The sequence below is a fragment of the Colobus angolensis genome, unplaced genomic scaffold (genome assembly GCF_000951035.1).
Source record: "Colobus angolensis palliatus isolate OR3802 unplaced genomic scaffold, Cang.pa_1.0 Scaffold229, whole genome shotgun sequence".
NCBI lineage: Eukaryota > Metazoa > Chordata > Mammalia > Primates > Cercopithecidae > Colobus > Colobus angolensis.
In genome coordinates, this window is record NW_012115477.1 from 1,354,714 (window position 1) to 1,370,530 (window position 15,817).

At 36.5% G+C, this 15,817-nt stretch overlaps 1 protein-coding gene across 2 annotated transcripts in view; it reads left to right on the plus strand.

Moving 5' to 3' along the window:
• The window catches only part of HDAC9 (histone deacetylase 9), a 921,220-nt gene that overhangs the window by 665,585 nt on the left and 239,818 nt on the right, over positions 1-15,817 (plus strand). For both annotated transcript variants that reach the window (XM_011944150.1, XM_011944151.1), the window contains exon 14: positions 12,542-12,675. In XM_011944150.1, coding sequence (XP_011799540.1) covers positions 12,542-12,675 — 134 coding nt within the window. The remainder of the gene's footprint in view (positions 1-12,541; positions 12,676-15,817) is intronic.

The window sequence follows — 15,817 nt, forward strand, 5'->3', positions numbered from 1 at the left end:
TTTGGGCTGAGATGATGGGGTTTTCTAAATATACAATCATGTCATCTGCAAACAGGGACAATTTGACTTCTTCTTTTCCTAATTGAATACCCTTTTTTCTATATCTTGCCTGATTGCCCTGGCCAGAAGTTCCAACACTATCTTGAATAGGAGTGGTGAGAGATGGCATGCTTGTCTTGTGCTGGTTTCAAAGGGAATGCTTCCAGTTTTTGCCCATTCAGTATGATACTGGCTGTGGGTATATCATAAATAGCTCTTATTATTTTGAGATACAGTCCATAAATACCTAATTTATTTAGAGTTTTTAGAATGAAGGACTGTTGAATTTTCTCAAAGGCCTTTTCGGCATCTATTGAGATAATTATGTGGTTTTGTCGTTGGTTCTGTTTATGTGATGGATTATGTTTATTGATTTGCATATGTTGAACTAGCCTTGCGTCCCAGGGATGAAGCCAACTTGATCATGGAGGATAAACTTTTCGATGTGCTGTTGGATTCGGTTTGCCAGTATTTTATTGAGGATTTTCACATCGATGTTCATCAGGGATATTGGTCTAAAATTCTCTTTTTTTGTTGTGTCTCTGCCAGGCTTTGGTAGCAGGAGGATGCCGGCCTCATAAAATGAGATAGGGAGGATTCCCTCTTCTTCAATTGATTGGAATAGTTTCAGAAGGAATGGTACCAGCTCCTCTTTGTACCTCTGGTAGAATTCGGCTGGGAATCCATCTGGTCCTGGACTTTTTTTGGTTGGTAGGCTATTAATTATTGCCTCAATTTCAGAGCCTGTTATTGGTCTATTTAGAGATTCAACTTCTTCCTGGTTTAGTCTTGGGAGGGTGTATGTGTCCAGGAATTTATCCGTTTCTTCTAGATTTTCTAGTTTGTTTGCATAGAGGTGTTTATGGTATTCTCTGATGGTAGTTTGTGTTTCTGTAGGATTGGTGGTGATATCCCCTATATCATTTTTTATTGTGTCTATTTGATTCTTCTCTATTTTCTTCTTTGTTAGTCTTGCTAGTGGTCTATCATTTCTGTTATTCTTTTCAAAAAACCAGTTCCGGGATTCATTGATTTTTTGGAGGGTTTTTTTGTGTCTCTATCTCCTTCAGTTTTGCTGTTATTTTAGTTATTTCTTGCCTTCTGCTAACTTTTGAATTTGTTTGCTCTTGCTTCTCTAGTTCATTTAATTGTAATGTTATGGTGTCGATTTTAGTTCTTTCCTGCTTTCTCCTGTGGGCATTTAGTGCTATAAATTTCCCTCTACTCACTACTTTAAATGTGTCCCAGATATTCTGATAAGTTGTGTCTTTGTTCTCACTGGTTTCAAAGAACATCTTTATTTCTGCCTTCATTTCATTATGTACCCAGTAGTCGTTCAGGAGCAGGTTGTTCAGTTTCCATGTAGTTGTGCAGTTTTTATTAGAATTTAGTTTTCATTAGAATTAATTAGTACTTAATCCTGAGTTATAATTTGATTGCACTGTGGTCTGAGAGACAGTTTGTTGTGATTTCTGTTCTTTTACATTTGCTAAGGAGTGCTTTACTTCCAACTATGTGGTCAACTTTGGAGTAAGTGTGATGTGGTGCTGAGAAGAATGTATATTCTGTTGATCTGGGGTGGAGAGTTCTGTATCTCTCTATTAGGTATGCTTGGTGCAGAGCTGAGTTCAAGTCCTGGATAACCTTGTTAACCTCTCTCGTTGATCTGTCTAATATTGACAGTGGGGTGTTAAAGTCTCCCATTATTATTGTGTGGGAGTCTAAGTCTCTTTGTAGGTCTCTAAGGACTTGCTTTATGAATCTGGGTGCTCCTGTATTGGGTGCATATATATTTAGGATAGTTAGCTCTTCTTATTGAACTGATCCCTTTACTATTATGTAATGGTCTTCCTTGTCTCTTTTGATCTTTGTTGGTTTAAAGTCTGTTTTACTAGAGACTAGGATTGCAACCTGTTTTTTTTTTTTGCTTTCCATTTGGTTGGTAGATCTTCTTCCATCCCTTTATTTTGAGCCTATGTGATCTCTGCACGTGAGATGGGTCTGCTGAACACAGCACACTGATGGGTCTTGACTCGTTATCTAATTTGCCAGTCTGCATCTTTTAATTGGGACATTTAGCCCATTTAAATTTAAGGTTAATATTGTTATGTGTGAATCTGATCCTGTCCTTATGATGTTAGCTGGTTATTTTGCCAATTAATTGATGTAGTTTCTTCATAGCATTGATGGTCTTTACAATTTGGCATGTTTTTGCAGTGGCTGGTACCAGTTGTTTCTTTCCATGTTTAGTGCTTCTTTTAGGAGCTCTTGTAAGGCAGGTCTGGTGTTGACAAAATCTCTCAGCATTTGCTTGTCTGTAATGGATTTTACTTCTCCTTCACTTATTAAGCTTAGTTTGACTGGGTATGAAATTCTAGATTGAAATTTCTTTTCTTTGACAACGTTGAATATTAGCCCCCACTCTCTTCTGGCTTGTAGGGTTTCTGCCAAGAGATCCACTGTTAGTCTGATGGACTTCCCTTTGTGGATAACTCGACCTTTTTCTCTGGCTGCCCTTAACATTTTTTCCTTCACTTCAACTTTGGTGAATCTGAAAATTACGTGTCTTGGGGTTGCTCTTCTTGAGGAATATTTGTGGTGTTCTCTGTATTTCCTGAATTTGAATGTTGGCCTGCCTTTTGAGGTTGGGGAAGTTCTCCTGGATAATATCCTGAAGAGTGTTTCCCAAGTTGATTCTCTTCTCCCCATCACTTTCAGGTGCACCAATGAAGCATATATTTGTTCTTTTCACATAGTCCCATATTTCTTGGAGGCTTTGTTCATTTCTTTTTACTCTTTTTTCTCTAACCTTGTCTTCTTGCTTTATTTCATTAATTTGATCTTCAATCACTGATACCTTTTCTTCCACTTGATTAAATCGGCTATTGAAGATTGTGCATGTGTCATGAAATTCTCATGCCATGGTCTTCAGCTCCATCAGGTAATTTAAGCTCTTCTCTACACTGTTTATTCTAGTTAGCCATTCATCTAATCTTTTTTCAAGGTTTTTAGCTTCCTCGAGATGGGTTCAAACATGCTCCTTTAGCTCGGAGATGTTTGTTATTACCAACCTTCTGAAGCCTACTTCTGTCAACTCGTCAAATCATTCTCCATCCATCCTTGTTCCATTGCTGGTGAGGGGCTGCAATCCTTTGGAGGAGAAGAGGCACTCTGGTTTTTAGAATTTGCAGCTTTTCTGCTCTGGTTTCTCCCCATCTTTGTGGTTTTATCTACCTTTGGTCTTTGATGTTGGTGACCTACAGATGGGGTTTTGGTGTAGATGTCCTTTTTGTTGATGTTGATGCTATTCCTTTCTGTGTATTTTCCTTCTGACTGTCAGGTTTCTCAGCTGCTGGTCTGCTAGAATTTGTTGGAGGTCCACTCCAGATGCTATTTGCCTGGGTATCACCAGTGGAGGCTGCAGAACAGCAAATATTGCAGCCTGATCCTTCCTCTGGAAGCTTTGTCCCAGAGGGGCACCCACCTCTATGAGGTGTTTGTTGGCCCCTACTGGGAAGTTTCTCCCAGTTTGGCTTCATGGGTGTCAGGGACCCACTTGAAGGGGTAGTCTGTCCATTCTCAGAGCTCAAACGCTGTGCTGGAAGTACCACTGCTCTCTTCAGATCTGTCAGACAGAGACGTTTAAGTCTGCAGAAGTTGTCTGCTGTCTTTTGTTCAGCTATACCCTGCCCACAGAGGTGGAGTCTATAGAGGCAGTAGGCCTTGCAGAGCTGCGATGGGCTCCTCCCAGTTTGAGCTTCCTGGCTGTTTTGTTTTACCTACTCAAGCCTCAGCAATGGCAGACGCCCTTTCCCTAGTCAGGCTGCTGCCTCGCAGTTTCATCTCAGACTGCGCTAGCAGTGAGTAAGTCTCTGTGAGCATGGGACCCACCGAGCCAGGCACAGGAGAGAATCTCCTTGTCTGCCAGTTGCTAAGACCTTGGGAAAAGCACAGTGTTTGGGCAGAAGTGTCCTTTTTTTCCCCAGGTACAGTCTGGCATGGCTTCCCTTGGCTAGGAAAGGGAAATCCCCCAACTCCTTGTGCTTCCCGGGTGAGATGATGCCCTGCCCTGCTTTGGCTCACCCTCCATGGGCTGTACCCACTGTCCAACCAGTCCCATTGAGATGAACCAGGTACCTCAGTTGGAAATGCAGAAATTACCCATCTTCTGTGTCAACCACCCTGGGACTTGCAGACCAGAGCTGTTCCTATTTGGCCATCTTGGAATGGACCCAATCAGTGATCTTTTTGTAGTACTTTCGTAATTGTTTTGGGGAACCATGAACCACACCCAGTCAAGACAGTGAACTTAGTAGATAAATGTTGTGTGTGTTCTGACTGCTCCACTAAGTGGGCATGGCCCCATCTTCCTTTCTCTTTTTGGCCCTCTCTATTCCAGTGACACTACAATATTGAAATTAGGCAAATTTATAACCCTACAGTGCCTTTGTGTTCAAGTGAAAGGAAGAGTCACATGTCTCCCAATTTCTATCAAAAGCTAGAAATGAGTGAGCTTAGTGAGGAAGTTGCTTCAAAAGCTGAGATAGGCAAAAGCTAGGTCTCTCGTGCTGGTTACCCAAGCTGTGAATATAAAAGAAAAGCTCTTGAAGGAAATTAAAAGTGCTACTGTAATGAACAGACAAATGATAAGAAAGCAAAACAGCCCTACTGCTTATATGGAGAGAGTTTTAGTGGTCTGGGAAGATCAAACTAGTCACAGTATTTCCTTCAGCCAAAACCTCATCCAGAGCAAGTCCCTAACCCTTCATTTCTGTGAGGGCTGAGAAAGGTGAGGAAGTTGCTGAAGAAGAGTTTAAAGCCAGCAGAGGTTGGCTCTTGAGCTTTAAGGAAATAAGCCATCTCCATAGCATAAAAGTGCAAGGTAAAGCAGCAAGTGTTGATGTAGAAGCTACAACAGGTTTTCCAGAAAGTCTAGCTGAGATCATTGATGATGATGGCTACACTAAACAACATAATTTTATTGTAGATGAAACAGCCTTTCTTTGGAAGAAGAGATAGGGAGAAAACTTTAAGAGATAGAGGGAAGTAGTCAATGACTGACTTCAAAGGATAAGGTGATTCTCTTGTTAGAGACTAATGCAGCTAGTGGCTTTAAGTTGAAGCCAATGCTCATTTCCCTTTCTCAAAATACTATGCCCTTCAGAATTATGCTAAATCTACTCTACCTGTGCTCTATAAATGGAACCACAAAGCCTGGGTGACAGAATTTTCTGTTTAGAGTGTGGTTTATTGAGCATTTTAAGCTCAATTTTTAGACTTACTGCTCAGGGGGAAAAAATGTTCCCTTTCAAAATATTACTGCCTAATTGACTGTGTACCTGGTCACCCAAGAAGTCTGATGGATATGTGCAAGGAGATTAAGTTTTCATACCTGCTAACACAGCATCCATTCTGCAACCCATAGGTCAAGGGGTCTTTTAAATTTTTACGTCTTATTATTTAAGAAATAACATTCTATAAGGCTATACCTGCCATAGACAGTGATTCCCCTGATGGATCGAGCATAGTACATTGAAACCTTCTGGAAAGGATTTACCGTTCTAGATGCCATTAAGAACATTCGTGATTCATGGGAGGAATATCAGCATTGGAAAGTGATTGAAAGAAGTTGATTCCAGTTCTCATGGATGACTTCAAGGGATTAAATATTTCAATGGAGGAACTAACTGCAGAAGTAGCAAGGGAACTAGAATTAGAAGTGTAACCTCAATATATGACTGAATTGCTCCAATCTTGTTATAAAACTTGAATTAATAAGGAGTTATTTCTTAGGGGTTGAGCAAGAAAAAATGTTTTCTTGGGATGGACTCTACTCCTGGTGAAGATGCAGTGGGCATTGCTGAAATGACAACAAAGGGTTTACAATATTACATAAACTTAGTTGATAAAGCAGCAGCAAAGTTGAACAGGATTGACTCCAGTTTTGAAAGAAGGCCTTCTATAGGTTAAATGTTATAATACCAAGCAGCTTTTCACGCCGGGAGAAATGTTTTGTGAAAGGAAAAGTTCATGGATGTTGCAAACTTCATTGTTGTCTTATTTTAAGAAATTGCCACAGCCACTCCAGCCTTCAATAACTACTACCCTGATCAGTTAGCAGCCATCAATATCAAGGCAAGACCCTCCACAAGCAAAAAGATTATGACTCACTGAAAGCTCAGATGATTATTAGCACTTTAACAGTAAATAAATTTTTAATTAAGGTATGCACATTGGTTTCTTTGACACAATGATTCCACCCTTCATAGGTTACGGTATAATGTAAACATAACTTTTACATGCATAAGCAAACCAAAAAACTCATGTGACTTGCTTTATTGTGATATTTGCTTTATTTGGATGATTTGGAATCAAACCAGCAATATGTCCCAGGTATTCCTGTATTTGGTTAGTCAGATTTCCCCCTCAGAAGCAATTACAACTTTTTGTTTGGTTATTTTTTTCTGACCACTCTATTTTCATCTTATTATGTACATCTAGTAGTCCTTTCCTTTCTATTCTGGAGACTTCTCAAGTTTGTATTCAACAGCACTGATCTGGCTTTCTGAAATGTAAATTCCTTTCTTTTTTGCCTCCAGTATAGATTTTAATTTTGCTACTCTTTAATTTCCTTGCAATCCCTGTTTATCATATCCAGTTTTATTTTTATTCATTCCATTGTCTTTTTAATTTAGTTTTATCTCTGCTTTTATTTAGCTTTGGTTTCTGATGTTATAGGGCCAGTGCCTTTTGACATTTGAAGAGAACAAAACATTTTCTAAAATCTTATTTTGCTTCCTATAGTAAATCATGTTCACTGAACTAAGCAGTATGAATGATATTTCCTTCATAATATCTGTAGTATATTCTCAAAGGCCCTGTATTTTTTTCTCACTCATTTTTGAATGTAGAAAAATATTTCCAGATATTTTGCCAGCACATGTGTAGTGAATTGTGTTTGGCTTCACTTTTTGCCAACTTACATGCTGGTTGACTCTCCTTCCTGGCTTTACAGTTAAATGGCAACACTTAATCTAATTCCTAGTCCTTAACATTCATATAGTGTTAGTTGGAAGGCTTATGTTGAGAATTTTTTCTACCCACTTCCTTTCTAGCTGTCTGATACTCTGTTAAGATGACTTACGTGAAAAAAACAAACAAACACAAAGCTGTAAGGTTTAGAAAATGCTTCTTATCTAGTGAGAGGTACGCTTGATTAATTTTTTTAAACAGAATTTTTAGACATTATATCATTTGCTTGCTGAAAGCATCAAGTTTCACAAATAATTTAAAAACTATACTGTTTGGTACTTTGAGTTATGTGTTCTGAGTTGTACGTTCTTGTTAAAAAACGTTACGGACAGTAATTGCGTCACTGCACTCCAGCCTGGGTGACAGAGCAAGACTCTGTCTCAAAAAAAAAAAAAAATTACAAATAGTAAAATATAAACTGCACTCCAACCTAGGTGACAGAGTGAGAATCTGTCCCTAAAAAACATAAAATAAAAAAATTAAAATTAAAATATTAAAAAAGAAATTTTAAAAATAAGACAACATAAGTCTTATGGATAGATTAGCATTATGGATAGAAATAGTAACAGCTGCTATGTGTGTGATTTGAAGATCATTAGAAATCAACCTTATTTCAGAAGTTTCTTTTATCTTTTTCAGTAATTCTACCATTTGCAGATCATTCCATCTTTTTAAAAAAACTTTTGTTTTTAGGAGATCTTCTTTGATTCTCTAACCTCACAAGTTTTTTCTTTAGCAGAGTTTTCAAAAGTGTCATATTTTTCTCACTTCTACTACTAGATTTTTTTTTTTTGAGATGGAGTTTTGCCCTTGTTACCTGGGCTGTAGTGCAATGGCGCAATCTCAGCTCACTGCAACCTCCACCTCCCAAGCTCAAGCGATTCTCCTGCCTCAGCTGCCTGAGTAGCTGGGATTACAGGCATATGCCACGACACCCGGCTAATTTTTTGTATTTTTAGTAGAGACGGGGTTTCTCCATGTTGGTCAGGCTGGTGTCGAACTCCTGACCTCTGGTGATCTGCCTGCCTTGGCCTCCCAAAGTGCTGGGATTACAGGTGTGAGCCACTGCACCCAGCCTTTACTACTAGATTTTAAGTTAAATGTAGTAAAATGAAGCTGCTAGAATCTAGAACATGGTGAGCATTCAATAACTGTCTACTGATTCTGCATCATCCAGGAGGATGCCATGTCATATATATATATACTGTGCTAGTCCTTTGTCCTGTCCCTTGCCCTAGAAGGAGTTTAATAAGTGTTGTTTAGCAAACACCTTGGGAAGGTGTGAAACCTCAGGTAGTTCCCAGAAATGCAATATGAAGTTGAATGTTAGGAACTAGAAATCAGGATCAATAATTTTAGTCTAAATGTTCTGAACTCAGCTTTTTTTATAGGCAAGATAAGTTGTCTATAAAGACTCTATAGACTCAGGCTAACAGGTCTTACTAGACTGAGTATAAATTTGAGGACATAAATAGAGTATGTGGCTAAAAAATGACAACTACATGCAATAAAGAAGAAAAGATACTATACCTGATGCTACAAATACATTATCTGATTTAATAAGACTGAGAGACAGAGAAAGCACAATTCCAAGTTTATCTAAAAAATTTATCAAGAAATTTTAAGGATTTCTTGTAAAAAATATGTATATATACACATTTTCAACATGTATACATATATGTGGAAAACAAACAACTATTGTTTAAAATGCTGGTAAATATTTTAAGACTCTTTTGTTTATTTTTCAAATCCCAATTTTAACTCTTGTCCCACTGATCAGGAGAAAAATTAATTAATCTATTGGCTTATGTTATATTGCAAATGGTAATCAGTGAGCCAGAAAGGGTCAAACAGAAGTAGAATTCCATATGAATTGCAAGGAAAAGAGCAGGCTTATTTCTCACCCTGTAAGTCCATGTTTCTGAGAAGCCAAAGAGAGAGATTGAAAGAGAGAGGAAAGGAATGGAGATGAAAGATGAGGTTAAAGTTTCATTTTGCAGCCTACCTGTTAACACCTCAGTGATACATCATTAGAATGACTCAGTGGAAGTTTGGGGTTCCAGATTGTATATATTTCCCTTTAAATTCAAATGGCTTTCCAAGAGCCCCTGGACTTTGAATTATAATCTCCAGGTACCTGGCAATAATTCCCAGCTACCATAACCTGCTTCACAATTTTTTTTTCTTGGCAGTGGATTATGGGGAAAATGTCATTAAAAGGGGGAAACATTACTATGGAAGTAAGCTTAGATATGTCAAGAGATGAAATAGTGAAAAAGTTAAGCAATGTAACAATTAGAATCTCTACTCTTGAAGAATATTTTTCTTCTTCTTCTTCTTTTTTTTTTTTCCAGATACAAGTTCTCACCCTGTGGCCCAGGCGTGAGTGCAGTGGCTCAATAACTGCTCACTGCCACATTGACGTCCTGGGCTCAAGCAATTCTCCCACCAGCAGTAGGCACACCACCATTCCTGGCTAGTTTTTAAAAATTTTTGTTGAGACAGTGTCTCCCTATGTTGTTCAGGCTGGTTTCAAATTCCTGGGCTCAAGCAATCCTCCTGCCTCAGCCTTCCAAAGTACTAGGCTTACAGGTGTGGGACACCATACCTGGCCAAAAATATGTTTTCAAAATGAGGCAGATGTTATACTTTTTGTTTCCATATTCTTATTCAACTATCACTTTTTATTTATGAAACTATAGTTGAAAAATGTTAAACAGTTCTTCTTATATGATAGTAACTCATAAATACTTGATATATTTAAATTGTGAAGACATGTCTTACGCATCTTTGTATTTTAAATGTTATTCTTCCTTCCTGCTTGCCTGCTTCCTTATCTGCCTTCCTTGATGTCGTCCTTCTGACTTTATTTAAAAATATTTATCCATATCGGACTTTATGCAAAACATAAAAAGAGGACTTTGTGAAATTCCATGTAGAAATATAAAGCTGAGTAAAATAAATGCCCATATTAGAAGCACTTAGGGTAGGAAGATAAGGGACATAAAATAAAAGGTAGAAGATTAAACAAGACTACTCTTCAGGAATCCAAGGAGATCCACCAATTAGATTCATTGAGGAAAGCTTTACAGTGAAAATATCTGAACTATTTTTGGGATATATTCATTCATTTATGGTTTTCATTCACTCAATAAAAAATATTTTTGGGGACCTGCTTTATTTAAGCATGTTGATGGCCACTGAAATTTCAGAGGTAAAAATACAACTATAATCTGTGCTCTCAAAGATCTCACTGTCCAGTGAAGAAAATATACAATTAACAAAGTTATATACAACAATGATATAATTGTGACGAATGCTTGAAGGAGACCCAGAGGATGCTAAGAGAGCATACAGTAGGAGACCTAATCTAGAGATCTCAGGGTATGCTTGGTAGAGGAGGTGACATTAAAAACAGCCTTGAAGGGTGAAAAAAAAATTAGCCAAATGAGGACTGGAGTTATGGAGGTCAAGAAGGAAGAATTTCTGGCATAGAGGGAATGGCATGTATGAATATCACAAGGCTGCTAGCATTTTTATCTTTTTGAGGAAAGGAAGGAAGGCCTTTGTAGGCAAAATAGAGAACAAAAGAGGGAGGGATATGAAATGAAGCTGGAAAGATGGGGAGGGGCATATTTATGCTGGCCTGGAGGAATTTCAGTCTCTTCAGTGAAGGCCCTGAAGGATTTAAACAGAAGTGGCCACTGCTGTATGGCAAATGGAAAAGAGTGAAAGTCAGGTTGTGTGTTACTAAGGCAATCTCAGAAGTCCAGATTAAAGATAATAAAACCTTGAATTGCATATGGTCTTGGCAGTGGAGATGAGGAGAGTGAGTGATTCAAGATCTGTTTTGGAGGGAAAACAGACACTGCTTTGGTGCATTGGAGATGGGGGCGTCAAGGGGACATTAAGGTTTCTTGTATGAACAATGGCAGTTCCTGATGTCTTTTGTAAACATGAGTAGTGTTGTGTGTGGTTTAAGATCATGAATTAAAAATCAGAGACATTTTCACTTTATGAAAACTATGAGACAACTAAGTGGAGATTTCAGATGGGTCATTCAATGGGTAAGTGTGCAAGTAAGCTGCTCGTAAGGGAGGTCAGTCCTGAGGAAGAAAATGTGAGAATCAGGGGAAGATGGATGGAGTTTGAAGCCATTTGAGTCCTAAGAATAGATATTATTTGGAATAGTAAAATTATATTTTTTTCTTAGACATAATTTTTCCCACATGGTTTCAAAATGCGTGTGCCATTCTTCTGCATTATTTTAGTACACTCAAGGAAAAATATTTTCTTCTCTTGAGTAACATTTCTTTAACACAATAATGTAAGCCAAAAGGAGAATAAACTGTATTTAATTAAACTTCTTTTACAGCATAAGTTACTTGTGCTTATCTATTCCTGAAGACTTTTTTTTTGGTGGTTGTTGTAAAATTTCTTATAATGGGTATTCTTGCCATCTACAAATAAACTTCAATGGTCATTTATTGGAAGACATTTGATTTGTTAAATAATTTCTTATGTCAGGCAATTTTGCAAGTAACATGTTTCCACCTCAAGGAATAGGTTTATGGGTAGAAATCTTCTTTAAATGAGCCAGAGTTATAATTATCATCTAACTTGTTACTTTAAAAAGTCCTATTTTAAGTTCTGCTAATAATTCATTTTATCATGTTATAATAAAATCTTTCCCATCATAAGGCCTGCCTGAAAATGAAATATGCTAATATCTGATAATTTAAAAGAAGATTGTATTCATTAGTATCTGTATAATCTCTAGTAGTGGCATTGTAATTTACATTTATTTTTTAAAAGAAACACTTCAAATGCCCCACAATATTATAAGATCTACAACATCCATATTGGTTACATAATGACATAAATTATGGTAAGAAACACAAATAAACAAAGAAACTGTTTTTGAACAGCCTTGAAGAAATTACTAAACAGCATAGGCAAACAGTGGGAAAATCCTCCATTTTATTACAAAAATGAAACCGCGAACTAAAGTCAGGCTAGAATTACTCATGAAAGATGTAAAGAGCCAGCTCATTTTGTGGCTCCAGTGGTGTGGTGAAATTAAAACCTCTGCTGAATTAAGTTATCTGCCTAAAAACAATTCGTAATGATTTAAAATACTCGTAAGATTACTATATATATGTATATATATTATTTTTTTTTTTTAATCTGACGTGTCTTAAAATGTCATCATCTTCATCACTTTACAGATTTACTAAACTAGGTTCTCTGTACTGGTTAATGCATGAGTTCATGTTTTTGCATAAGTATCCAGATAGACAGGACTAAATAGTTCTTATGTGCTCCTGAGAATTTGTTGCGTATTATTTCCCCCTTTGTTAAATTTATTTTAAGAATAATGACTTTTTTGGAGTTGTCGTATTATCTCCTAACATGTGTCATTTTCTTGTATCATTACTCAATCTTGTGCTGTATTTCCCTTGTCTTGAAGGAATTGCCTATGACCCCTTGATGCTGAAACACCAGTGCATTTGTGGCAATTCCACCACCCACCCTGAACATGCTGGACGAATACAGAGTATCTGGTCACGACTGCAAGAAACTGGGCTGCTAAATAAATGTGAGGTAATCCAGAATTGGACACACTCTTTTACTCACTTAAATAAATCATGTAAAGAGGCCAGTATTCATTTGGGGAGTAATAGAAAAATATTAACCATATAGTGCAAACACCATGATTGATGAACCATCATAGATTCAAGTAGCACAGAGCTTACCACCTGACTCTGGGCGGGGCACACTGTAAGTACTCGGTCAGTGTTGATGAGCTGAGCAGCTGTCTGATGTGTGTGTTCCAATGTTGCAGTATTATTACATACACATGGTAGCACTGTTTGCAAATAGACGTTATTTATTGAGTTGATCTTCTGAGAAACTCTTTGCTAAGTAATTATTATTTTTGGTTATAAACTAAACTTTGAATTTAGAGTTTTGCCACATGGAAATGAATAGATTTAAAATATTAACTGTCCTCTTACCACTAAAAGTGATTTCTTTTTATCGAAATGATTAATGTGTTTATAACTTGATGAAGGGATTTGAATACTTTCATTTTTATCATTATTTCTTTAAACTTATTTCAGTAGATGCCTGGTGAATACCATTTTTATTTGGAAAAATATATCTTTTTATGCTTTCAAAGGTTAAAAACAACAGTCATATCAATTCAGAAAGGCTCCCATTGTCAAATGTGCAAAATATGTGACAACCAGCTGCCATTTGATTTAGTTGCTATTAATGTCCATTGTTGTCTGAAATCCAGTAACCTTCTGCATTTGAATCTAAGGTATTTTTAAAAGAAAAATGCCCTTCATGGGTTTTCTCACATTATTTTAACATTTACTAATTATTTCTTTTACTGGGTCTCTGTTAGGTTCTAAACATAATTCAAGTACTGGAATTATAAAATTTCACAAGACAATTATGGTCCCAAAATGTAGTCAACAAAATTCCTATTCAAATTCAACTTAGGTTTAAACTGAGTCTGTAAAATATTTTACTTGAATCAGAAATGCCAAAGCAGACAGAATTTTTCCACAGGTCAAGTGTACTTGCCTACATATGACCGTGTGAATTACATCAGTCTGATCCCTTTCCTCTGCAAACTACTAAAAATAATTGACTTTTGACGATGTAAAGCCATTCATTCAGTTTGTTCATTTCTATGGATAAAAAATTTTCTTTATGGATTGTTTTCTTTAAAGGGTGGATAATATATTCTATGTTACAAGGGAAATTAATTGGTTTTTAAAAACATGAAATCATTGGTAGTGTCTTATGGATCATTCAGTAGTTGAGATTGTGAATGTATATATCATAACACTATGTACAGATTTAGTCTCATGTTTTATTACATATTTATGATAGAATTATCAAATAGTTTTTATATTTAAAGCTCTGCTTTTGATTAAATGTATCCTTTACCTAGAAACCCCAAAGTGAAGGAAAATGAGCTAGATTTATTTATCTGGTCCTTTCCTGAGTGCGAGTCTATTATTCATTTTTTTGCCAGTGGCATTCACATTGTATGGCAGAAGGCTTTCATACGCTGGTCAATTTTAGAGTTATCTTTAAGGATTTCATGTTTCTGATAATGCCATTTGGAGACCAAACCATTCTCTTTTCTACACAATCCCAGACGGAGTCCATAAAGTAGACCAGCAAGGAGAATTCTTTGTGGTAGGCTAGTCTTAATGGACAAAATGCATTTATTCATGTGAACATTGCCATCTCACCTTTTCATCTGCTCTGCAATTTTTCTGTGCTTTTGCCAGCTGAGACATTGCTGCTTACATTTTTTTCACATTCACGTTTGTGTTATATCCTGCAGCAGCTGGCCCGGTCCCAACTACTTCAAATTGTCAGTGGCTGATCACAGCCTTCAAATGCATTGTTAGATAGTGGTATTCCTAAAACCTATTACCTGAAAGAGAACTGTTTATGAAAAGAACAGAGTATAGAAATAAATGGAATTTGGTATGATTCACACTGGTCTAAAAATTCAAAAGTCTATTATCCTTTTCTGGTTAGTCTTCTTTTTCAATTGCTTATATACATTACATTATTTTAGTTCTTTATTATTCAAAACAGTACAATTCAGTTTGCATAGCACTGACCGAATATCAGACACAAGGTGAGATGTCAGAAACACTATCATGCAACTATGGGCTTGAGGAGAATAGTCTCCTTAGTAATACTCAATCACAAAATTAACAAATAATACACTCACAAGCCCAGATCAGCAGATCTGCACTTAATTAAGATCAAGAACAAACATCATATCCAAAACATTGCAACAATGCAAGTAGAATCTACTTTCCCTGACATAGTTTGCTAGCAGTTCACCAGGTGTTTGCTTTCTTAAGTGAAGATTTTGTTGCCTATATTATTTATCATTATATATAATAATGCTCCTACATTATCAAAACTCCCATATGAGCAAAGAAATTATTGCCTATATAAATTTATTTACTTTATGAAATTATGAGATGCTAACCTAAACCAAAACATGAAATGGAATTTCTAAAACCACTAACAATTAATTCACTTTTAAGATGCCTAGGAATTTTATGTCCCTCTGCCCATGTACGAATGATATTAGAAAAATTCAAAATTAAATTTTAGACATTATTAACAAGTGTTATCCTTTTGTTGAGACATTTTGTTCAATATAAGATAAAACATAGAACTAAAAGGAAAACACGATTTTCATAACTTATTTTCTCTTCCTGATTGTTTTTACCAGAAGAGTAGGGGAGTAAATAAAAATGGAACACACAGAGATTATTCCAAACCAGGTAACCCCCCTCAGAAATAGTAGAAACTTACCTAGTGCTCTCCCAAGTCCATTTTTTTTTTTTTTTTTTTTAAACACAATGGAAGCAATTGATATATGTTCCTTGTAGATTTCTTCTAATATTTTTGATTTGACTAAGTATATATGCAAATATTTTACTGTGTTATTAAGCCATCTTACAAAGATGCTAAACTTTCTATTTCATGCCAAATTGTTTTCAAAATGTGAATGCTGTGAAAAATACAACACAAATTTATCAACGAATATTTTAGCAATTTGCCACGTCTTAAGAATCAGAGTTGTTGAAGAATCAGGAGAAAAGCACACCATGGAGGCATGTGATCTGTGTGCGTGGTGGGTGTTTAGGCTAGTAGAAAGGTCAAGAAGGGTCCTACCCAAAAGGCTACCTGG